The sequence below is a fragment of the Salvelinus fontinalis genome, chromosome 6 (genome assembly GCF_029448725.1).
Source record: "Salvelinus fontinalis isolate EN_2023a chromosome 6, ASM2944872v1, whole genome shotgun sequence".
Classification (NCBI taxonomy): Eukaryota; Metazoa; Chordata; class Actinopteri; order Salmoniformes; family Salmonidae; genus Salvelinus; species Salvelinus fontinalis.
Window position 1 is genome coordinate 51,117,526 of NC_074670.1, and position 23,924 is coordinate 51,141,449.

Consider the following 23,924-nt stretch of genomic DNA (forward strand, 5'->3'; position numbering starts at 1 on the left):
GCTAGTCATGGTTTTGTACATCGTCTGGCAGTCAATAAATCCCAGACCTTTCAATGTCCAGTTTCAACTGAAATTGTCCAACATGAACTGCACTAGCTAGATAGCTTAGCTCGTTGCTACCTTGGTTAGCTTGCTAGCTATCTTGGTAAAGCATGGTTGGCAAATAGGCAACATTTTGGCTAGCTAGCTAAATTGCACAGCCAGCATTTTGTCTATATATCGATGCTATTTAAATGACCAAACGTTTGGATAAAGAAATAATTTATGTAAACCATTATGTGACATTTGACAGGATTGGATGTTGAATGTAATTTCAATCGCATTTGAATTGCTTTGTGTATCAGCAAAGTTGCTTGAGATGTTGTCACTTGCAACTTGCATCTGCAACAGAAATTGCATCCGCATTGCTTCATGTGACACAAGCCTTAGAGAGCGGGGACGCGAACAGAAGCAAATGTCAGCTCGGTGGATCCAGTCAGACCCACTGGTGCCAAGTTCCTCTCTCTAAGATCCCTCTCTAAGATACTTTCCATTCTGGTTCAAAGCAAAGCCTTCCATTGACAGAATGAAGATATAGAGAACACATGCTCATGCCAAGGAACCATGATGTAAACCTGCCTCTTGTCTGAGATAAACACAAGACCCGCTGATATCACTTTAAATGGCAAGCAGAGGAGCGGTACACACTCTAGTCTACATGGGTAATACCCCGTCTCCAACACTTCTCCTCAGAGCCTCCCAGGCCTGACGTTGTTCAGGTGTGTGGGAGCCTGGGATCCAGAGGCTCTGACCCTGACCTTGATCCCATGGATAATGAAGGGGGCCAAGTGCCGGGTGATACAGGGCGGTATATCTACGCTGCTGCTGGTGCACCGGCTCATCAGGAATGTGACCCTAGGCTTAAAAGATTGAAAGTTCCTCCATCAGCCCAACGGCGATCTGATGCATCCTCAAGAATGCTCCTCAAGTCGCGGGAATAGAGAAAAACGGATGTCCAGCTCCCAACATCCCACAGCTGTCCTGCCAGAAGAGAGTAGTGGACTAAGGAATTGCGACCACCGCAATGGCCCCCCTCAACAAAGTATTCCCTGAGGAGACAGTGGAGGGGGAACCAATTTATTCCCCTTACACAGCAGAGAGGAAGCTGGGTTGAAATTGTGCAACCCTACGTTGCTGTCTACATCCCCTCCTCTTGATGTGTGGCCCATGGTGGTCTGCTCTGGGCTTCCATCCTGTCACTGTGAGGATGTTAGGAGTCCCTCCACCTGGCCAAGGACACTCATTAACATGGGAATCACAGCCCAGCAACTCGGTCGTTTCTCCAGCCAATCTCCACTGCACCGAGAGGAGAGGAGAAGTCTTGTCAAGCCAAGGTCTAGGTTCCCTGAATGCAAACACAGATGGAGAGGGCAAAAGACGGAGGATGTAATGAACCATCTGCTTTTTACTGGAATTTTCTCCAAACTCCAAATTGACTCAATCTGGTGCCAATCAGAGGAACATAATGGAGCTAATGGGCACCTGGCTCTGTTTACGTAAGGGCCTCTGTGTTTGGAGGCCGCGCTCCGTAGTAAGAAACAGGCTAGGGATCCATCATCACCCCTGACTGTAGGGTTTGATTTAAACAGCAGCCTGCACTCCATCTCTGAATTCCTCCACGGCCGAGTCCGGCCGTTATTACAGGCCACTGCTGCAGTGGAAACACAGCACATAACGGCCCTGAGTCTTCCCATATGGGCAGCGAGGCTGACAGCTCGTCAAAGACCAGAGGGGGGCTCTGAGCATTCCTAATGTTCACACCAAGACCTAGAGGGAATGAGATACAGCCCCCGAGACCAGATTATCCTTGGAAAATGAAATATTGGATATATGAGTATTTTAGATGACAGTTGATTTGGGTGGAAGCCAGCTACAGGTCATCTCTGGTGTCAGTCAGCCTCCACACACACAAGGTCTGTCTGGTGGAGTGCAGGTTGTTGCTAAAGTCAAAGCACTCCTGGTTGTAAAAGATTGAATGCTATTTGCCTTTTGGGTAAATGTCTGCTTCTCACCAAAGCACAGCGGAGTGAAACCTAGCCGTTCCTGGCCATCTGCATTGTGCTAAATTCATCACCATCAGGCAGGGGTCATTACCAACCCATATAGATTTCTACGATTACCATATTATAACCATCATTTATTTGTATATTGCTCAACAAAGCTGTACAGTGTCTGTGTTATCAGAATGTGAATATGAGCCAGCATAATGACATGATGTGTATTTCTCCTCAGATACCAGACCATGTTGGACTGCTGGCAGGGCGAGTCAGGAGACCGACCAACCTTCACTGAGCTGGTGGAGAGACTAGGAGACCTGCTACAGGCCAGTGTACAGCAGGTAAGATCCTCATGGCTTTGTTTTAATACTTTAAAATCTATTCCTTCTGTCCGTGAGGTTATCACTAGTCTGAAATGACTGAATAGGTGAAGGTGGTGGTGAAGACCAGGTTCAAGGTGATCTGGAGATCAGAGGTCAGCAGGGTTGTGGACAGGGCCTTGCCCAGGGGTGAAAGTAGATGTAATATCTGCCAGGTACAGGACCTCCAATATGGGTGTGCACTAAACATTTTGAATGGGCCTAATAGTAAACGCATGTCATTTAGAGCTAGAATCCTTAGTTGCTACATCCATGTTTGGACGTAATGATATACAGCGCATTCGGAAAGTATTCAGACCCCTTGACTTTTTCCACATTTTGTTACGTTACAGCCTTATTGTAAAATGTATTAAATCGTTTTCCCCCTCATGAAATCTACCATTTTTGCAAATTTATACAAAAATACAAAACTGAAATATTACATTTACGTAAGTACTCAGACCCTTTAATCAGTACTTTGTTGAAGCACCTTTGGCAGCGATTACAGCCTCGAGTCTTCTTGGGTATGACGCTGCAAGCTTGGCACACTGGTATTTGGGTAGTGTGATAGAAAAGGTACATATTTACCTGATTTGTTTGATATTAATAGTTAGCAATTAATACTTAACAAATAGGATGATATTTCTGTCCTGTTAGTGTCTGTGTTTTATGATATCCACTCTAGTTCCCTGCAGCTAATCTGGGCGTACGGTCACTGGAGGTGGCTTGAGCTGAAAAATGAGTTAAAGACTGCATTACGTAGACAAGAATGTGTTTTACTAGAGATAGCTTAGGAGTAGAACAATCCCTCATTGTCTCAAAATCATCCTTGCATCTGGGAAACTAAGCCAGGGTGGGGTTAAGACAACAACCCATGTGCAGATAACGACAGGATGAACCCAGAGTGGCTTATGATGGTCCTTGGTCTGCATGAGGGGGGTTGAACCAACTATGGCTGAGCATTGTTAGTGTCAGCTATATAAAGTACTCTGCATTTGTGTGAAGGTTAGGTTACTCGGTCCTACACTCAAGGGTGGGGGGGTCGACCAGCCTCATTATTGCAATAATTCATCAATATTAAATAAGATGATTGTTTGACGAAATGACCAAGTCTTTCTCAGTACTGAATTTCCACAACAGGAGTTTGTCCAATTCTTCTCTGCAAATCCTCTCAAGCTCTGTCAGGTTGGATGGGGAGCATCGCGGCACAGCTATTTTCAGGTCTCTCCAGAGATGTTAGATTGGGTTCAAGTCCAGGCTCTGGCTGGGCCACTCAAGGACATTCAGAGACTGGTCCCGAAGCCACTCCTGTGTTGTCTTGGCTGTGTGCTTAGGGTCGTTGTCCTTTTGGAAGGTGAACCTTCGCCCCAGTCTGAGATCCTGAGTGCTCCAGGTTTTCATCAAGGATCTCTCTGTACATTGCTCCGTTCATTTTTCCCTCAATCCTGACTACTCTCCCAGTCCCTGCTGCTGGAAAACATCCCAACAGCATGATGCTGCTACCACCACCATGCTTCACCGTAGGGATGGTGCCAGGTTTCCTCCAGACGTGACGCTTGGCATTCAGGCCAAAGAGTTCAATATTGGTTTCATCAGACCAGAGAATCTTGTTTGTCATGGTCTGAGAGTCCTTTAGGTTCCTTTTGGCAAACTCCAAGCGGGCTGTAATGTGCCTTTTACTGAGGAGTGGCTTCTGTCTGGCCACTCTGCCATAAAGGCCTGATTGGTGGGGTGCTGCAAATATGGTTGTCTTTCTGGAAGGTTCTCCCATCTCCACAGAGGAACTCTGGAGATCTGTCAGAGTGACCATCGGGTTCTTGGTCACCTCCCTGACTAAGGCCCTTCTCCCCCGATTGCTCAGTTTGGCCGGGAGGACAGCTCTAGGAAGAGTCTTGGTGGTTCCAAACTAACTTCTTCCATTTAAGAATGGTGGAGGCCACTGTGTTCTTGGAGGACCTTCAATGCTGCAGAAATGTTTTGGTACCCTTCCCCAGATCTGTGGCTTGACACAATGCTGTCTCGGAGCTCTACTGACAACTGTGGGACCTTATATAGACAGATGTGTGCCTTTCCAAATCATGTCTAATCAATTGAATTTACCACAGGTGGACTACAATCAAATTTTAGAAACATCTCAATGATGAGCAATGGAAACAGGATGCACCTGATTTTTTTTATTATATATATATACATTTTAGAATAAGGCTGTAACGTAACAAAATATGGAAAAAGTCAAGGGGTCTGAATACTTTTTGAATGCACTGTATACGTATTGATTCTTGAAGAATATAACTTATAAATGCCTCATGAGCTTAGTTCAAATGTCGTACCCCATCAGCATCCAAAATATAACTTTATACGTTTGTAAACAATGTAAATGTAAGCAAACACTGTATAGCCTCAAAACATGGTTCAAACTATGAGGCGGGTGAACCACTTTGTTATTGTTTCAATTTAGGATTCTAGCTTCAACTGTAAAAATGTATTACCTTTTAATGTGGCATGAACAGAACCAGGCATGATGTTTTTGTCTGATTGTCAAACAAATCATTTAAAAAAGTATGCTACCTGCGCACGTTCGTGTACTTTAAGAGAATTACAGCATCTAAAACACTGCACTGTGCACCTGCGGTTTGATGAGAGACGTCTAATAAAACACCAACAATGTTAATAACATTCACCGATTGTCATTAGGCACCTTCTTGTAGCCTAAATTGATTGATGCGTCCACTGCTGTCCGTGTGGTCTTGGTCCCGGCCAGTCATCTTTACCTTGGCAAACTGTTAGTGTTCACATGGAACCACACCTCATTTTGGATTGTATACCACCCATCTATTGGCACATTGTTCATGCGGTTGATAAATTATGGTGTAATAGCTTACAGTTTTCTTGCAATCTTGGTTTTCATTATTGTGATAGGCTCATGTTTTACCGGTATGTCATACCCCCACTTTTAATTTTCCTGGTACTCTGTACCGGCTTACTTTCACCCCTCGCCTTGCCTCGTCTAAGTGCACAATGCTCTGGCCTTGCCTCATCTAAGTGCACTATGCTCTGGCCTTGCCTCATCTAAGTGCACTATGCTCTGGCCTTGCCTCATCTAAGTGCACTATGCTCTGGCCTTGCCTCATCTAAGTGCACTATACTCTGGCCTTGCCTCGTCTAAGGGCACTATACTCTGGCCTTGCCTCATCTAAGGGCACTAGCCTTGCCTCATCTAAGTGCACTATGCTCTGGCCTTGCCTCATCTAAGGGCACTATGCTCTGGCCTCGCCTCATCTAAAGGCACTATGCTCTGGCCTTGCCTCATCTAAGGGCACTATGCTCTGGCCTTGCCTCATCTAAGTGCACTATGCTCTGGCCTTGCCTCATCTAAGTGCACTATACTCTGGCCTTGCCTCATCTAAGGGCACTAGCCTTGCCTCATCTAAGGGCACTAGCCTTGCCTCATCTAAGTGCACTATGCTCTGGCCTTGCCTCATCTAAGTGCACTATGCTCATAAGGCTTGTATGACGAACTGTGTTTTATATGCTTTGCTTCTGGCCAGTAAAACTGAGTGCGGTGGAGCACATTTGCGTATAACCTATGCTCCTCACGGAGTAAAAGGGTTTAGGTAAGTAAGTCAAGTTTAGGCAAAGTGCCGAAAACTACTTCCATGTGGGGGAAGCCACGACACAGACAAAGAGCCACTGAACACGCCGATTGGCACGTGGGTTTTTCTGTTGCTCATTAGACATTTTTTATTTCAGTCTTGGAGGTGTGCTTCCTGACTGATTCCGCGTTTGGTTAATGATGTTTGTCCCCAATGAGACACCGTAGACGCAGAAGCCTATTTTACTTCCTCAAAATCCCCAGAATGAATCTAAGGTAACTCAAAACATGAGTTACCTTAGTCATACATTTTTTTGTCATTAATTTTGCCGTTTTATCCGAGGATGTTTAAGTTGCACAATTTTACATCCAACTAAGGTATTTGGTGCAGTATTTCTCATGTTAATGTTTTTTTGTCTCATGTAAACAAAGTCGGGCTGTTGGGCAGGCCTGACTCACTGTCTATGCTATTGGATAGAGAGGAATCACTGCAGCTGTTCACCCCATGTTAGTGGGCAAGTGGACATGTCAAATCAAAACCCAACCTTCATTTCCCGGTGTGATGCACAGATGTTCCAAACTCAGTTTAAGACGAGACTGACTCTATGACCAAAACTAACCTATTTACACTTTGTAGTCAATTTTGACACTAGAATAAATATTTCTTAATCATATCGATACCACGTAGGCCATTTCTAAAGGGATTTGTTGCTATTTAAAGGCAGCCGCTCTTTAAGGACTCCAGCCACATTGTCCTTAGGAAACTACTTAACAATTCAATTAGTCACTGGGGTCTGAGTCACACTCGACGTCCAATTTCGAAGTCATTCTTGAACAACCCGGCTGCATTTTAGAACAGTGTTTTCCGCAAATTGCATTTTGGAACATTTGCGCGTAGGCCTACCACCGCGTGCACATTGCTGAGCTTTAAAATGTGTTTATCAACATTTTAAGCTAAACATTCAGATCCGTTCTATCAGCCTTATTAATTGATATGGCGTATACCTCCACTTCACTACTTTGATATGAATCGTGGGGATAAGAGGTGAGCATACCAAATGCCCACAACAAAATTGGAGGTACACGGTATATACCTCTGTATACCCTCCACTACACCACTGGAATCAAGACAGTGAGAAGGAAAGCAGCGACTGTGTCTGCTGATGGAAAATTGACTGTTTCCCCTGCGAACACAAAACTATACGGTCCCATCAAGTCCTAATAATTCCAAAAACTCAGAGTTTAAAAGACAGTCAAAAACACAGCCACAGAGAGTGGGGATTGTAACGAGATAAGAGATGACAGCAGACCAGACCTCACATGTCACATAAAACCGCAGTATAGAAATGCTTTATAACATAACAGATTGCTCTCGCTGAAAACCAACCGTGTGGGATCCCATCCTGACTGGACAGAAAATAGCCGCACAGTAAGGATTTCAACCCTTCCATTAAGCTACAGTTGAAGTCGTAAGTTTACATAAACTTAGGTTGGAGTCATTAAAACTCGTTTTTCAACCACTCCCCAAATTTCTTGTTAACAAACTATAGTTTTAGCAAGTCGGTTAGGACATCTACTTTGTGCATGACACAAGTCATTTTTCCAACAATTGTTCACAGACAGATTATTTCACTCATAATTCACTGTATCAGAATTCCAGTGGATCAGAAGTTTACATAGACTAAGTTGACTGTGCCTTTTAAACAGCTTGGAAAATTCCAGAAGATGGCTTTAGAAGCTTCTGATTGGCTAAATGACATAATTTGAGTCAATTGGAGGTGTACCTTTCATGGCCTACCTTCAAACTCAGTGCCTCTTTGCTTGACATCATGGGAAAATCAAAATAAATCAGCCAAGACCTCAGAAAAACAATTGTAGACCTCCACAAGTCTTGTTCATCCTTGGGAGCAATTTCCAAACGCCTGAAGGTACCACGTTCCTCTGTACAAACAATAGTACGCAAGTATAAACCCCATGGGACCACGCAGCCGTCACACCGCTCAGGAAGGAGACGCGTTCTGTCTCCTAGAGATGAATGTACTTTGGTGCGAAAAGTGCAAATCAATCCCAGAACAACAGCAAAGGACCTTGTGAAAATGCTGGAGGAAACAGGTACAAAGGTATCTATATACACAGTAAAACGAGTCCTATATCGACATAACTTGAAAGGCCGCTCAGCAAAGAAGGAGCCACTGCTCCAAAACCGCCATAAAAAAGCCAGACTACGGTTTGCAACTGCACATGGGGACAAAGATCGTACTTTTTGGAGAAATGTCCTCTGATCTGATGAAACAAAAATAGAACTGTTTGGCCATGATGATCATCGTTATGTTTGGAGGAAAAAGGGGGAGGCTTGCAAGCCAAAGAACACCATCCCAACCGTGAAGCACAGGGGTGGCAGCATCATGTTGTGGGGGTGCTTTGCTGCAGGAGGGACTGGTGCACTTCACAAAATAGATGGCGCCATGAGGGTGTAACGGTTTTCGTCCTCTTCGTCTGAGGAGGAGTAGGAAATATCGGACCAATGTGCAGCGTGGTAAGTGTCCATAATGAGATGTTTAATAAATCAACTGAACACTGAACAAAAATAACAAAAGCACAAACAACCAAAACAGTTCTGTATGGTGAAACACAGACACAGAAAATAACTACCCACAACCCATAGTGGGAAAACAGGCTACCTAAGTAAGATTCACAATCAGAGACAACGATTGACACCTGCCTCTGATTGAGAACCATACTAGGCCAAACACATAGAAATATAATGTATAGAACAAAACATAGAAAAACAACATAGAATGCCCACCCCAACTCACGACGCCCTGACCAAACTAAAATAAAGACATAGGAACTAAGGTCAGAACGTGACAGTACCCCCCCCCCCCCCCCCCCCAAAGGTGCGGACTCCGGACGCAAAACCTGAACCTATCGGGGTGGGTCTGGGTGGGCATTTACCGCGGTGCACATTGGTCCGATATTTCCTACTCCTCCTCAGGCGAAGAGGACGAGAACCGTTACAGAACTACCCACCAAACAAGGACCAAGCAGCGTGAAAGGGAGGAACAGCACTTGGTGGAAAAATGGACCCGGGAGAGGGATGAGTGGGTAACAACCTGGGAGGAAATAGAGAGGTGGTCGATCGATCCAGGGAGAGTGCCAGAGCCCGCCTGGGATTCAACGGAACAGTGCGAGGATGGATACAGGAGAATGGAGGTACGGCGATGATATAAAGGTATGCGGCTAGCACGCGGAAGCACACGATTTTCTTTTGGGGGGGGGGAACATGAGGAGATTGGCTGAGTCAGGTAGGAGACCTGAGCCAACTCCTTGTGCTTACCGTGGGGAGCGTGTAACTGAGGCACCGTGTTATGCAGAGATGCGCACGGTGTCTCCAGTGCGCTATTCTAGCCCGGTGCGCTCTATTCCAGCTCCTCGCATTGGCCGGGCTAGAATGAGCATCCAGCCAGGAAGGAGGGTGCCGGCTCAGCGATCCTGGTCTCCAGTGTACCTCCTTGGACCAGGATATCCTGCGCCGGTTTTGCGTACTGTGTCTCCGGTGAGTCTGCACAGCCCAGTACGTCCTGTGCAGGGCGAAAATAAACATCCACCCAGGACGGGTTGTGTCAACTATACACTCTAGACATCCAGTGCGTCTCCACGGTCCCGTGTATCCTGTTCCTCCTCCCCGCACTCACCCTGAGGTGCGTGTCCCCAGCCCGGTACCACCAGTTAAGGCACCACGCACCAGGCCTACAGTACGCCTCCAGGGTCCAGTATGCCCTGTTCCTCCTCCCCGCACTCGCCCTGAGGTGCGTGTCCCCAGCCCGGTACCACGCGCCAGGCCTACAGTGCGCCTCCAGGGTCCAGTATGCCCTGTTCCTGCTCCTCGCACTCGTCCTGAGGTGCGTGTCCTCAGCCCGGTACCACCAGTTCAGGGACCACGCACCAGGCCTACAGTGCGCCTCGGCAGTCCAGAGCCGCCCGTCAGTCAGGAGCTGCCGGAGCCGCCCGTCAGTCCGGAGCTGCCGGAGCCGCCCGTCAGTCAGGAGCTGCCGGAGCCACCCGTCAGTCAGGAGTTGCCGGAGCCGCCCTCCTGTCCGGAGCTGCCGGAGTCGCCCTCCTGTCCGGAGCTGCCGGAGCCGCCCGTCAGTCAGGAGCTGCCGGAGCCGCCCGTCAGTCAGGAGCTGCCGGAGCCACCCGTCAGTCAGGAGTTGCCGGAGCCGCCCTCCTGTCCGGAGCTGCCCGAAGCCGCTCTCCTGTCCGGAGCTGCCGGAGCCGCCCCTCAGTCCAGTGGCGCCCTCTAAGATGGTCTTCAGTCCGGGGTACGCTGCGAGGGTCCCCGCACCCGAGCCGCCGCCGTGAAGAAGGCCCACCCGGACCCTCCCCTTTAGAGTCAGGTTTTTGCGGCCGGAGTCCGCGCCTTTGGGGGGGGGGGGTACTGTCACGCCCTGACCTTAGTATTCTTTGTTTTCTTTATTATTTTGGTTAGGCCAGGGTGTGACGAGGGTGGTATGTGTGTTTTTGTCTTGTCTAGGGTTTTGGTATGTCTAGGTGTGTGTGTGTAGTCTAGGCATTATGTAGGTCTATGGTGGCCTGGATTGGTTCCCAATCAGAGGCAGCTGTTTATCGTTGTCTCTGATTGGGGATCCTATTTAGGTTGCCATTTTCCAGTTTGGTTTGTGGGTTATTGTCTATGTGAAGTTGCATGTATGCACTCTTTGTTAATAGCAGTCACGTTCGTTTTGTTATTTTGTTAGTTTGTTTAGTGTTCTTCGTGTTTAGTCGTCTTGTATTAAAAATATGTCTTCACGTCACGCTGTGCTTTGGTCTCCTCACTACCACGTTTGTGACAGAGGGAGGGAAATTATGTGGATATATTGAAGCAACATCTCAAGACATCAGTCAGGAAATTAAAGCTTGGTCGCAAATGGGTCTTCCAAATGGACAATGACTACAAGCATACTTCCAAAGTTGTGGCGAAATGGCTTAAGGACAACAAAATCAAGGTATTGGAGTGGCTATGACCTCAATCTCATAGAACATTTGTGAGCAGAACTGAAAAAGTGTGTGCGAGCAAGGAGGCCTACAAACCTGACTCAGTTACACCAGCTCTGTCAGGAGGAATGGGCCAAAATTCACCGAACTTATTGTGGGAAGCTTGTGGAAGGCCACCCGAAATGTTTGACCCAAGTTAAACAATTTAAAGGCAATGCTACCAAATACTAATTGAGTGTATGTAAACTTCTGACCCACTGGGAATGTGATGAAAGTGGGAATAACCCACTGGGAATAAATCATTCTCTCTACTCTTATTCCGACATTTCACATCTTAAAATAAAGTGGTGATCCTAACTGACCTAATACAGGGAATTTTTACCAGGATTAAATGTCAGGAATTGTGAAAAAATTAGTTTAAATGTATTTGGCTAAGGTATGTAAACTTCCGACTTCAACTGTAGGTCTGTTACTTACAGACAGACTCAGTCCTTCACTGGCAAGTCAGTGAGGTTGTCTCTACCAACATCATCACACTGCTCCATCTGTGGCCCTCAGGCATTCCACATTTTATTTATTAGGCGTGACCTTTGGGTTCTTTGGCAACATTCCCTGCTTGTCTGCAGGCCCTGAATGGATGTTTGTGTAGCACACGGACAGTATTATGCTCAAATCTCAAAAGGCTTCACACACTTATCACCTACATGTGTTTTCCGTCATGCTATGATAGTTGTTAGCAAGGCCTCTGGTCTGATATGTTGTGGTCTCTCCTCTTTCTTTCCGTTCAGGAGGGCAAGCATTACATCCCTATAGCAGCCCTACTGTCCAAGGAGGGAGACCCCTCCAACACGGCCCGGTCAGAGGAGACCAACACCAGGCCGCTCTCTCACCGCGACTCAGGGAGCACCTGGTAAGAAACAGGAGTCTGTCAGCTGGCCAGTCACTACACTACATTACCCAGCTATATTACCCTCAACCTAACAGAGAGATATTACCCTGAACCTAACAGAGAGATATTACCCTGAACCTAACATGGAGATCACACAACACTATTGAATAAGCTCTCTCACATTTTATAGCATTTCAGTTTAGTTGAAGATTTCTGCCATAAGTCTATGTACATTATATAAGATTTAATAGAGACACTTCAGCAGGAAATGTAATGTCTCCTTGGGCGTCTTGGCTTAACGGAACGTTTATCTCTCTTTAAATATGTGTTATCTTAAATGTACTGAATGTTAAAGCTACAATATGTACGTTTTTGGGCAACCCTACCAAAGTTCACATAGAAATGTGAGTTATAGATCTGTCATTCGTGGTTAAAGCACGTCTAAGAAGCTGTGGATATGTTCTATGTGCGCTATTTCTATGCTTCCCGTTAAGTTTCGTTTTTGCGTCTTTTACTTTCAGTTTGGTACACCAGCTTCAGACAGCTGAAAATACAATATTTTTAGTTATGGAAAATATATTTCACAGCGGTTTAGCTGGTACAATGATTCTCTACACTGTACTTGCTTGTTTTGGCACATCAACTGATATTAGGCGAACTATTAGAATTTTAGCAACTAGGAAATGTCAGAGTGATTTCTGCATATTGTGCCTTTAAAATAACAACCAATCATTTCAATACATTGTTCAAAGCACACACCATTTTCTTAACATATGCTTTGCTTGGCGGTTCGGCTACTTACTCTTAAAGAAGTTCATGTAGATCTAGTTGAGGACAGTGAAAGACCTGATTAAGGTTGAGATATATTGCCCTATATACATTGGCAGTGAGATGTTGAGGGAGCCCAAAGCATTGTGGCCCCTTCAAGGAATTTCCTCCCAAACCACAGACCCTGCTTTAGGGTTTAGGTCCACTTAAAATAATATTTGTCAAGCCCTCGTTTCACAGGTCCTACGAGTGTGTTTATTGAGAATGCGTTGAAATGAGCAGTTATCCCTTAAGCGGAATTAAGCAGCCATTTGATTCTCTGCGTCTGTTGAAAAGCAAAATAAATAGAGGTTATTTTCAAAGACCAATCCCACTGACACTATGTAATTGTTCATCAACTTGATTATGTTCCCGCTTATTGTGTTTCTTAATGCCGCTTTTTGGCACATGTAATCTTGGAATTCCCTGATTGGGATCTGACTTTGGAAATTTTATCCCTTCAGGAACATCCGGCCGGGAAGTGTGAAGACCTTTGACGAGGTTACCATGGAGAACAGTTCTAACGACAACCATGAGGTGAATTAACTCATCACCCCCCAACTTAACATGAGGGTGTCTCTTCACTACAGAGCTGCCTAATTAGTAGGGTGTAAAACATCTGGCCTGTAAGAATAGACATATGTGAGACCACGCTTTTGTTGGACTAGCTCTGACACTTTCTCTCTCATTCTCTCTCTCTCTCTCTCTCTCTCTCTCTCTCTCTCTCTCTGCACGTGCAGGGGGGACAGTCAGACAGTGGGATGGGCCTGTCGTCTGACGATGGGAACACGCTGAAGCGCCTGGAGTCTTTTGCCTGACCTCTCTGCATCATGGCCCTGGCGTGAGTACACCTAATACCCATCATCCCTGTCACTGACATCATCTGGAGACGCAGAGAGGGGCGGATAGAACCATAGTAAGAGGCAGCGGAGCCACAGGCAGAGGCAGGGGAGCCACAGGCAGAGGCAGGGGAGCCACAGGCAGAGGCAGGGAATGGTAGAGCGGCAGGCAGGGGTAGAGCGGCAGGGAGGGGTAGATGGGCTGGGAGGAGAGGTCGATGGGCTGGGAGGAGAGGTAGAGAGGCCGAGGCCGGGAGGGGTGAAGAGGCATAGGCCGGGAGGTGTGGAGAGGCATAGGCCGGGAGGTATGGAGAGGCCGAAGCCGGGACGTGTGGAGAGGCCGAGGCCGGGAGGGGTGGAGAGGCAGAGGATGGGAGGGGTGGAGAGGCAGAGAAGGGTAGATAGACTGGGAGGGGTGGAGAGGCAGAGGCCGGGAGGGGTGGAGAGGCAGAGGCCGGGAGGGGTGGAGAGGCAGAGGCCGGGAGGGGTGGAGAGGCAGAGGCCGGGAGGGGTGGAGAGGCTGGGAGGGGTGGAGAGGCAGAGAAGGGTAGATAGGCTGTGAGGGGTAGAGAGGGGTGGAGAGGCAGAGAAGTGTAGATAGGCTGGGAGGGGTAGAGAGGGGTGGAGCGGCAGAGGCTGGGAGGGGTGGAGAGGCAGAGAAGGGTAGATGGGGTGGAGAGGCTGGGAGGGTGGAGAGGCAGAGAAGGGTAGATAGGCTGGGAGGGGTAGAGAGCCAGAGAAGGGTAGAGGGGTAGAGAAGCAGGATGGAGAGATAGGGGAAACAGAAAGAGGTAGGAGAGGCAGGGTGCTGGACCTGCCCAGGAAACCCACCCACTGGCCTGGAATGTAGACGTTCGGATTGTCACACACACACACACGGTCCCTATCACCCTCTGAACCTCAATGACAGGTTTTTGCATTTGTAAAAAGAAGCCATGCGAGAGCCCAATCGAGACAAAGGACTCTGGGGAGGGATATTGCCCTAAGGTGACAACCCAAAAGACAGAGAACAAAAGTCCAGTGGAAGTGTGACTCAGGCCTGGGTGGTTTAACACTAAAGCTCAAAAGGCTGCTCGGCCACATTGAGACATCCTCTGACAACTTACTTATCAAGGAGTTTCTAAGTTTAGAGTAGAGGTTTCATACATCACTCAACTACCATAGTGTGAGATTACATGAGAAGTCGGGGCCAAGGAGGCACTCTGTCCAAGCACTCTGTCCAAGCACTCTGTCCAAGCACTCTGTCCAGACACTCTGTCCAAACACTCTGTCCAAACACTCTGTCCAGAGTCAATCTAACAGATGTTGTCAGAATAACAGTGTCATTGCTGAGGAACAGTTGTGGACTCAGATGTCTCATCACCCTGGATGTTATCTGATCCAGTATAATCAGCCTGTGGTGGCTGACGAATTGTTGTCTAACATCTCCCTGTGCCTTTGAGAATGAAGGCTCCCCTACGCAATGAACTGAGAGCTAATGTTCAGAAAGAGGAAACATCCCATTATGCATGTACAGTCCACCCACTGTCCCAGATAAACCTGTGGTTTGTGTAGATTGAGATTTTAGAGATTGTTTATGATGTTGAACGTTGGCCAATAGCAGGGTTGATCTAGTAGGTCACACACCCGGACTCTTTGGATCTGAACATGCTCCGCAAACCAGCAACTTCCAAAATGATTTAAACAAGCATTCAGGTTATTCTAAATGTAATCTCATGATACAGTTCACAAATCCTCAGGCGTAGACTAAGCTTCCCATCAAACCAAAATTGGTTCTGTGAAAGTTCCCAGAACATTCATTAGGTCGCGGCAAATGTTCTCATAACTGTCCAGTCTTGCTGATGATTATATCATTTTTGTATAAAACATTTGCCAGATGTTGCAAAAAATGTTTCTAGAACACATTTAATCCGTTCTTTAAAGGTTCCCAGAATGGATTTCCTTGTCCCACCGCGCTCTAGCAACTCGTTTTGGCGGGCCGGGAGTCTGCAAGCTGACCTCGGTCGCCAGTTGGACAGTGTTTCCTCTGACACAGTGGTGTGGCTGGCTTCCGGGTTAAGCCAGCAGTGTGTCAAGAAGCAGTGAGGTTTTGCAGGGTCGTGTGTCGGAGGACGCGTGGCTCTCGACCTTCACTTCTCCCGAGTCTGTAGGGGAGTTGCAGCGATGGGAAAAGACTAACTACCAATTGGGTATCATGAAATTGGGGGGGGGGGGGTGAAAGTACAACAAAAACTTAAAAGGTTCCCAGAATGTTTCATTAGGTTGCGGAAACAGTCTGGTGAGAATATTGTCGGGACATCACAAAAGATATGTTCCCAAAACATGAAATCTGTCCAGTTGTGCAGATGATTCTGGGCTGCAAAAAACATTCACCTGCTGTTGCTTGGGTCGGGTAGCAGAGCTCTGTTATGAGAACACACTTTCACAGAACCAATTTTGATTTGCTGGGAAAACATTACTCTGGTACGTTGTGTTATTACATAACCTGGAAACCTAATGAGAACGTTTGGGGAATGTTCTGTATGGGTTGTCACAGATATTGTGCACAACATTTTAGTGAGTGTTAGGAGAACATTCCAAGGTTATTTAATTTAAAACATATTTCTGAAGAAAAATATATATATTTTGTTATCAAAAACATTATATTGGGATGTTATCAACCTAATGTTAGATAAAACCCTAACTAGAACTTAATGGGAATTGTAGTATAATGTTCTGGGAATGTTCCTGGGTTTGCTGGGTTCCCAGCTAGCAATCACCCAGGTCATCGATAGCGTCCGTAGAAGACAGGTTCCTTGACCAGCTGTAGATGACACTGCTGGCATGACACCTTGTCAGAACCTTTCATTCCTGTAGAATAGAGAGAAACCAGGGCTAAGGACAGGGCTTAGAAAGGTCAGGCTGCAAAACCTCTCCCAGCTTCAGTTCAAAAAGCACAATTGCATTAAAAAAAGATGTCGGTGGAGTCTGTCTTTTCAAATGCCCCACTCACAAATGCCTCTTCACTGGTCAAAAAAAGATTAGGACTGAAACATATTCTAACAAGCTAGAATAGCTAACAAACAACGTTATTTTTCAATGCAATAATCATAAACTGGCAGAAAGGGTACAGGAAAACATCCGTGAGTGGAGTTTGATGTGAATTTATCATGATTAATGACACTATTCCGAAACCCCCAATGAACAAGGTCTTGGTTTGAATAAAACATTATGGATCCCCTCCCTCAGCAACCATTGTTCCCTCCCAACCCCAATCCTACCCCACACCCTCATCAACCCATGTACAATGCTCCCCTCGTCTCTGTGCCCCTATGTGATGCACAACGCTGGGCAGAGAGAGACTAGAAGACCACTACCTATGGGCACAGCCTTAGCTTCCATGGCCTCTTCCATGGGAGAACCAGTCACCAGAGGCATGCAAATAATTATCTATTTATTGAGGGGAAAGAACCCTTACTGGGTCGCCACTCGATCACTGTCACCTTTGACCTTCTGGAGGTTTACGAGGGAGGGCCTCCCTGGCTCTGTAATGGTCCTCTAGCTTTGTGCTGTAGAATTCCACGTGGCACCCCCTCTTCCCCACTCGCAGTTGTCCTATACCCTCTCCCTATAGCTCTCTCTCTCTCTCTCTCTCTCTATCTCCCTCTCTTTGTAGATGTGTGTAAATGCTTGGCATAGTATTGACGTCAGTACTTGACTCAACAAATCGAAAATGTAATACACCACCCTGTCATTTTCCCAGTCTCATAGTCAATGCAGCTAGTCAATCATGTGATTTATCCCACTGGGATCTGACCTTGCGTCCCTGTGAGCTAGGTTCTGGAAACTCCTAGCAACCAGAAGACAATAGTAGTCAATTACTCATATTTGGAGCGTTTATGGGAGCAGAAGTGAGAGAGGCCAGAGAACATGATTGATGATATCCTTTATGAACAATTATCATGGAAATGTATTATTGGTTTATTACTGAGTCTGTTTTTAAACATGTATGTTCTCTCTCTCTCTCTCTCTCTCTCTCTCTCTCTCTCTCTCTCTCTCTCTCTCTCTTTCTATCTCTCTTTCTATCTCTCTTTCTTTCTCTCTCTTTCTATCTCTATCTTTCTATCTCTCCCTTTCTTTCTCTTTCTTTCTCTTTCTTTCTTTCTCTTTCTTTCTCTTTCTTTCTCTCTCTCTCTTTCTTTCGATCTTTCTCTTTCTTTCTTTCTCTCTCTCTCTCTCTCTCTCTCTCTCTCTCTCTCTCTTTCTCTCTCTCTTTCTCTCTCTCTCTCTTTCTCCCCCCCCCCCTAGGATGAAGGAGGTGAGTCGGTGCTGACTGAGGAAAAGAAGGACAAGTACCCTCAGCCTGTCCCCTCTCTGGACTTCATCCTGAGCAACTCTTCCCTGGAGCCCGGTCTGGAGTGCCACAGCCCGCAGCCCTCCACCCCACCTGTGTAGCCCTACCCCACCCCATCGCCGTGGGAGACTAAACCCCCCCCCCCCCCTCCCCCCCTCCCCACCGCCCCGCCACTGGTGGAGAGTCTTACTGAAAGCCTCAAGGCCTCTCCTTTGTTCTCCTCTGTTCTAGCTCACTCTGGACTTCACAGCGCACCGTAAAACGCCTGCTGCTGCCTCTCTCCTTTTAACTTCCTCCATTTCTCCTCCTCCCCGAGGCTTGAGCTAGAGACAAGTTTGAGACGCTTTGTTACAACGTGAGATCTGTTACTTTAGGACTGTGACACCTTTCTGTGTATCTGCACTTAGCCTGCCTGCTTCCCATCAGCCCACTCTGCTAGAAGGAGGAAGAAGAGTCTGCCTTCACAGCCTGTCCCAGGGGTTCATCTATTTGCTGCTGGTCTTCTCCATACCCCACTGTGATAGCCACACCACAGGAGGTTGGTGGCACCTTAATTGGGGAGGATGAGCTCGTGGTAATGGCTGGAGCAGAATAGGTGGAATGGTATCAAGTACATCAAACACATGGTTTCTATGTGTTTGATGCCATTCCTATAGCTCCATTCCAGACATTATTATGAGCCGTCCTCCCCTCAGCAGCCTCCACTGATCCACACATACAGATACCTATAGATAGCTATAGACCAACAGCGCTTTCAGAAAGTTTTCATACAGTTGAAGTCGGAAGTTTACATACACTTATGTTGGAGTCATTAAAACTCGTTTTTCAACCACTCCACAAATTTCTTGTCAACAAACTATAGTTTTGGCAAGTCGGTTAGGACATCTACTTTGTGCATGACACAAGTCATTTTTCCAACAATTGTTTACGGACAGATTATTTCACTTAGAATTCACTGTATCACAATTCCAGTGGGTCAGAAGTTTACATACACTAAGTTGACTGTGCCTTTAAACAGCTTGGAAAATTCCAGAAGATGATGTCATGGCTTCAGAAGCTTCTGATAGGTTAATTGACATAATTTGAGTCAATTGGAGGTGTACCTGTGGATGTATTTCATGACCTACCTTCAAATTCAGTGCCTCTTTGCTTGACATCATGGGAAAATCAAAAGAGCCAAGACCTCAGAAAAATTGTAGACCTCCACAAGTCTGGTTCATCCTTGGGAGCAATTTCCAAACGCCTGAAGGTGCCACGTTCACCTGTACAAACAGTAGTAAGCAAGTATAAACACCATGGGACCACGCAGCTGTAATACCGCTCAGGAAGGAGACGCGTTCTGTCTCATAGAGATGAATGTACTTCGGTGCGAAAAGTGCAAATCAATCCCAGAACAACAGCAAAGGACCTTGTGAAGATGCTGGAGGAAACAGGTACAAAAGTATCTATATCCACAGTAAAACGAGTCCTATATCAACATAACCTGAAAGGCCACTCAGCAAGGAAGGAGCCACTGCTCCAAAACCACCATAAAAAGCCAGACCACGGTTTGCAACTGCACATGGGGACAAAGATCGTACTTTTTGGAGAAATGTTCTCTGGTCTGATGAAACAAAAATAGAACTGTTTGGCCATAATGACCATCGTTATGTTTGGAGGAAAAAGGGGGAGGCTTGCAAGCCGAAGAACACCATCGCAACCGTGAAGCACGGGGGTGGCAGCATCATGTTGTGGGGGTGCTTTGCTGCAAGAGGGACTGGTGCACTTCACAAAATAGATGGCATCATGAGGCAGTACAATTATGTGGATATATTGAAGCAACATCTCAAGACATCAGGCAGGAAATTAAAGCTTGGTCGCAAATGGGTCTTCCATATGGACACTGACCCCAAGCATACTTCCAAAGTTGTGGCGAAATGGCTTAAGGACAACAAAGTCAAGGTATTGGAGTGGCCATCACAAAGCCCTGACCTCAATCCTATAGAAGATTTGTGGGCAGAACTGAAAAAGCGTGTGCAAACAAGGAGGCCTACAAACCTGACTCAGTTACACCAGCTCTGTCAGGAGGAATGGGACAAAATTCACCCAAATTATTGTGGGAAGCTTGTGGAAGGCTACCCGAAACGTTTGACCCAAGTTAAACAATTTAAAGGCAATGCTACCAAATACTAATTGAGTGTATGTAAACTTCTGACCAATTGGGAATGTGATGAAAGAAATTAAAGCTGAAATAAATAATTATTTCTACTGTTATTCTGACATTTTACATTCTTAAAATAAAGTGGTGATCCTAACTGACCTAAGACAGGGATTTTTTTTATTGGATAATATGTCAGGAGTTGTGAAAAACTGAGTTTAAATTTATTTGGCTTAGGTGTATGTAAACTTCCGACTTCAACGGTACCTCTTGACTTAATCCACATTTTGTTGTGTTACAGCCTGAATTCAAAATAGATTAAATAGATTTTTTTCTCACCAATCTACTGTACACACAATACCCCATAATGACAAAGTGAAAACATGTTTTTAGACATTTTTGCAAATTTATTGAAAATGAAATACAGAAATAACTCATTCACATCATTATTCACACCCCTGAGTCAATTCTTTGTAGAAGCACCTTTGGCAGCGATTACAACTTTGAGTCGTTCTGGGTAAGACTCTAAAAGCTTTCCACACCTGGATTGTGTAACATTTTCCCATTATTATTTTCAAAATTCTTCAAGCTCTGTCAAATTGGTTGTTGATCATTGCTAAACAGCCATTTTCAGGTCTTGCCATAGATTTTCAAGTAGATTTAAGTCAAAACGGTAACTCGGCCTCTCAGGAACATTCACAGTCTTCTTCGTAAGCAATTGCAGTGTAGATGTGGCCTTGTGTTTTAGGTGTATCCTGAAAAACTCCCCAGTCCTTAACGATTACAAGCATACCTATAACATGATGCAGCAACCACTATTCTTGAAAATATGGAGAATAGTACTCAGAATTGTGTTGTATTGGATTTGCCCCAAACATAACAATTTGTATTCAGGACAAAAAGTTAATTGCTTTGACAATTCTTTTGCAGTATTACTTTAGCGCCTTGTTGCAAACAGGATGCATGTTTTAGAAATATTTTTTTTCTGTACAGGCTTCCTTTTCCCTCTGTCAATCAGGTTAGTATTGTGAAGAAACTACAATGTTGTTGAGCCAACCTCAGTTTTCTGCTGTAACAGCCGTAAAACTCAGTAACTGTTTTAAAGTCACCATTGGCCTCATGGTGAATTCCCTGAACAGTTTCCTTCCTCTCCGGCAACTGAGTTAGGAAGGATGCCTGCATCTTTGTAGTGACTGGGTGTAAATAATGACCACCATGCTCAAAGGGATATTCAATGTCTGCTTTTTAAAATGTTTACCCATCTGCCAATGGGGGCCCTTCTTTGAGAGGCATTGGAAAACGTCCCTGGTCTCTGTGGTTTAATCTGTGTTTGAAATTCACTGCTCGACTGAGGGACCTTACAATTATCTCTATGTGTGCATTACAGAGATGAGATAGTCATTCAAAAATAATGTTAAACACTATTATTGCACACAGAGTGAGTCCATGCAAGTTATGTGACTTGTTAAGCAAATGTTTACTCCTGAACTTATTTAGGCTTGCCATAACAAAGGGGTTGAATACTTATTTAATTTAATCCATTTTAAATTCAGGCAGTAATACAAAACAATGTGGTAAAAGTCAAGGGGTGTGAATACTTTCTGAATGCGCTGTATGCAAACCTAAAGACAGGCTCAGGTATTCCTATGATCTACTGTGAACAACACTAAGAAGCACAACAGATTCCAGACGTATAACGCATGAAGTGTAGTGTGTAACTATGTGGACGTGTTACTATGGGGATAAAATATGTAACAGAGAAAGAAAAGAGGTTGGAGAATTGAGGCGTTTCTTGTTTTACTATTTTATTTCTGTACAAATATTTTATAGAATAGAAAACTGGAAAGTAAATGTGCTATTTTATTATATTTAGTAATAATTATTGTGTTTTCTTTTAGATCGTAATATAAGATTTAATAATCATTCTTATCACAAAGTTGTTATTTTCAAGCATATATTACTCAGCTTGACTTTAGCTAATGCTCACGTTTTAAAAAGGCACCTGTTGGACAGATTATCGGAACGGTTTGTGAATAATTGAATCTGCCAGTCTGAAAAGATTTCTCACTTGAGTACTCCGATCACCAGTCTTCCCAGTGAATATGTTTTTTAAATATTTTTTCCCATTCGTCTCAGAGAGAAGGAAGGGTTGACACTGTAGATGGGTATTGGCTCAGTCTGAGTAGTAGTAGTTTCAACAGCCCATGAAGTCCCAATGCCCTCTGAATAGGGTTAAGGTATGAAAGGAACCGGGCAAAACGGAGAGTAATACCACACTGCTTTGGATTTAACACTACATCTCTACCGTGAAGGCATTTTAAACGAAAAGTCCTATTTGGATTCCTTACCCTATCCCGATATGGGCCCGTTCATGAGGAAAACCTAACTGTATATTATTGTTATGGCCCGAGTGCAAAAAGGAAATGAGATGATACAAGAGAGCCACATGGACAAAGCTAGTTAAAAACATGAGCTTGGATTAGAATTTCACATGAAGCGTGTGTCTGAGAAAGCACTAGTAAAATAAACCATGCATATTTATTTAGGTTTATATTATACGTTGTCGCTTATTAAATCCAGATCAAATGTTCTCTTAAATATGTCACACTGAAGAGTTAACCAAAGGATTTGTACCCTCTGCCTCCTTGATAACAAGATATGTAACATTCCGGTATTTCATTCCAGATTTATATGCTGTTTCCACTGCTGTATACACTTTAATTACATTAGGAAAGATGAAGGAATTTACTGTTTGTTAGCAGGAATATTTAGAATAGAAAGCTTCTGCTGCTGATCCATTTTGCTGCGCTAAAAGTGTTACTGAAGCTTGCAGGGCAGGCTACAGGAATCCTATGTGTTATCCAGGCTGGTCACAATACACTGGTCACTGAAAGTTATGTTATCTACTTGATCACGTTTAGCCTGTAACTACCTTTAAAAACAAGGCTGTTATGCACAGATTAAGGATAAAGTATCAGGATGAAGAGTTGAAATGTTTGGAAAAATATGCATCTTTGGTTAAATAAAAATTCCAGTGACACCAGCTAGTCTTTCCTTACAAATAGGAGAAATTGATAGTTTGTGTGTGTTAAGCTACTACAATATGTGCCAATACATTATTCATTAAGGTTTAATATGAATCCTGTCTCTAAACCCTGAAATCCTGCCAAATAATTTTTGCATTGTTAATGTGGACTGACTGGGTCTTGTGTTCATTGTGGAGGGGAAAAGTATATGCACTGATATTTTCTATCAAATATAGATTTTTTGTCATCTAAATGTATTTTTATTATTAACCAAGCATAAGAAGTGAATAAATTAATAAAGATCTATATATTTATAAATTACTTCTAGTCCACTCATTTTTTCTGAAGTTGCTAACATTGTTTAATACACTGCTCAAAAAAATAAAGGGAACACTTAAACAACACAATGTAACTCCAAGTCAATCACACTTCTGTGAAATCAAACTGTCCACTTAGGAAGCAACACTGATTGACAATAAATTTCACATGCTGTTGTGCAAATGGAATAGACAAAAAGTGGAAATTATAGGCAATTAGCAAGACACCCCCAATAAAGGAGTGATTCTGCAGGTGGTGACCACAGACAACTTCTCAGTTCCTATGCTTCCTGGCTGATGTTTTGGTCACTTTTGAATGCTGGCGGTGCTTTCACTCTAGTGGTAGCATGAAACGGAGTCTACAACCCACACAAGTGGCTCAGGTAGTGCAGCTCATCCAGGATGGCACATCAATGCGAGCTGTTGCAAGAAGGTTTGCTGTGTCTGTCAGCGTAGTGTCCAGAGCATGGAGGCGCTACCAGGAGACAGGCCAGTACATCAGGAGACGTGGAGGAGGCCGTAGGAGGGCAACAACCCAGCAGCAGGACCGCTACCTCCGCCTTTGAGTAGGAGGAGCACTGCCAGAGCCCTGCA

The 23,924-nt window shown here is 45.0% G+C and overlaps 1 protein-coding gene across 1 annotated transcript in view; it reads left to right on the top strand.

The window, feature by feature from the left end:
* The window catches only part of LOC129858044 (vascular endothelial growth factor receptor kdr-like), a 72,929-nt gene extending 49,595 nt beyond the window's left edge, over positions 1-23,334 (top strand). The window contains exons 26-30 of the mRNA XM_055926943.1: positions 2,272-2,377; positions 11,771-11,892; positions 13,143-13,215; positions 13,419-13,519; positions 17,805-23,334. Of these exons, the coding sequence (XP_055782918.1) occupies positions 2,272-2,377; positions 11,771-11,892; positions 13,143-13,215; positions 13,419-13,496 (379 nt within the window). The 3' untranslated portion in view covers positions 13,497-13,519; positions 17,805-23,334. The remainder of the gene's footprint in view (positions 1-2,271; positions 2,378-11,770; positions 11,893-13,142; positions 13,216-13,418; positions 13,520-17,804) is intronic.
* Positions 23,335-23,924: the final 590 nt, after the last annotated feature.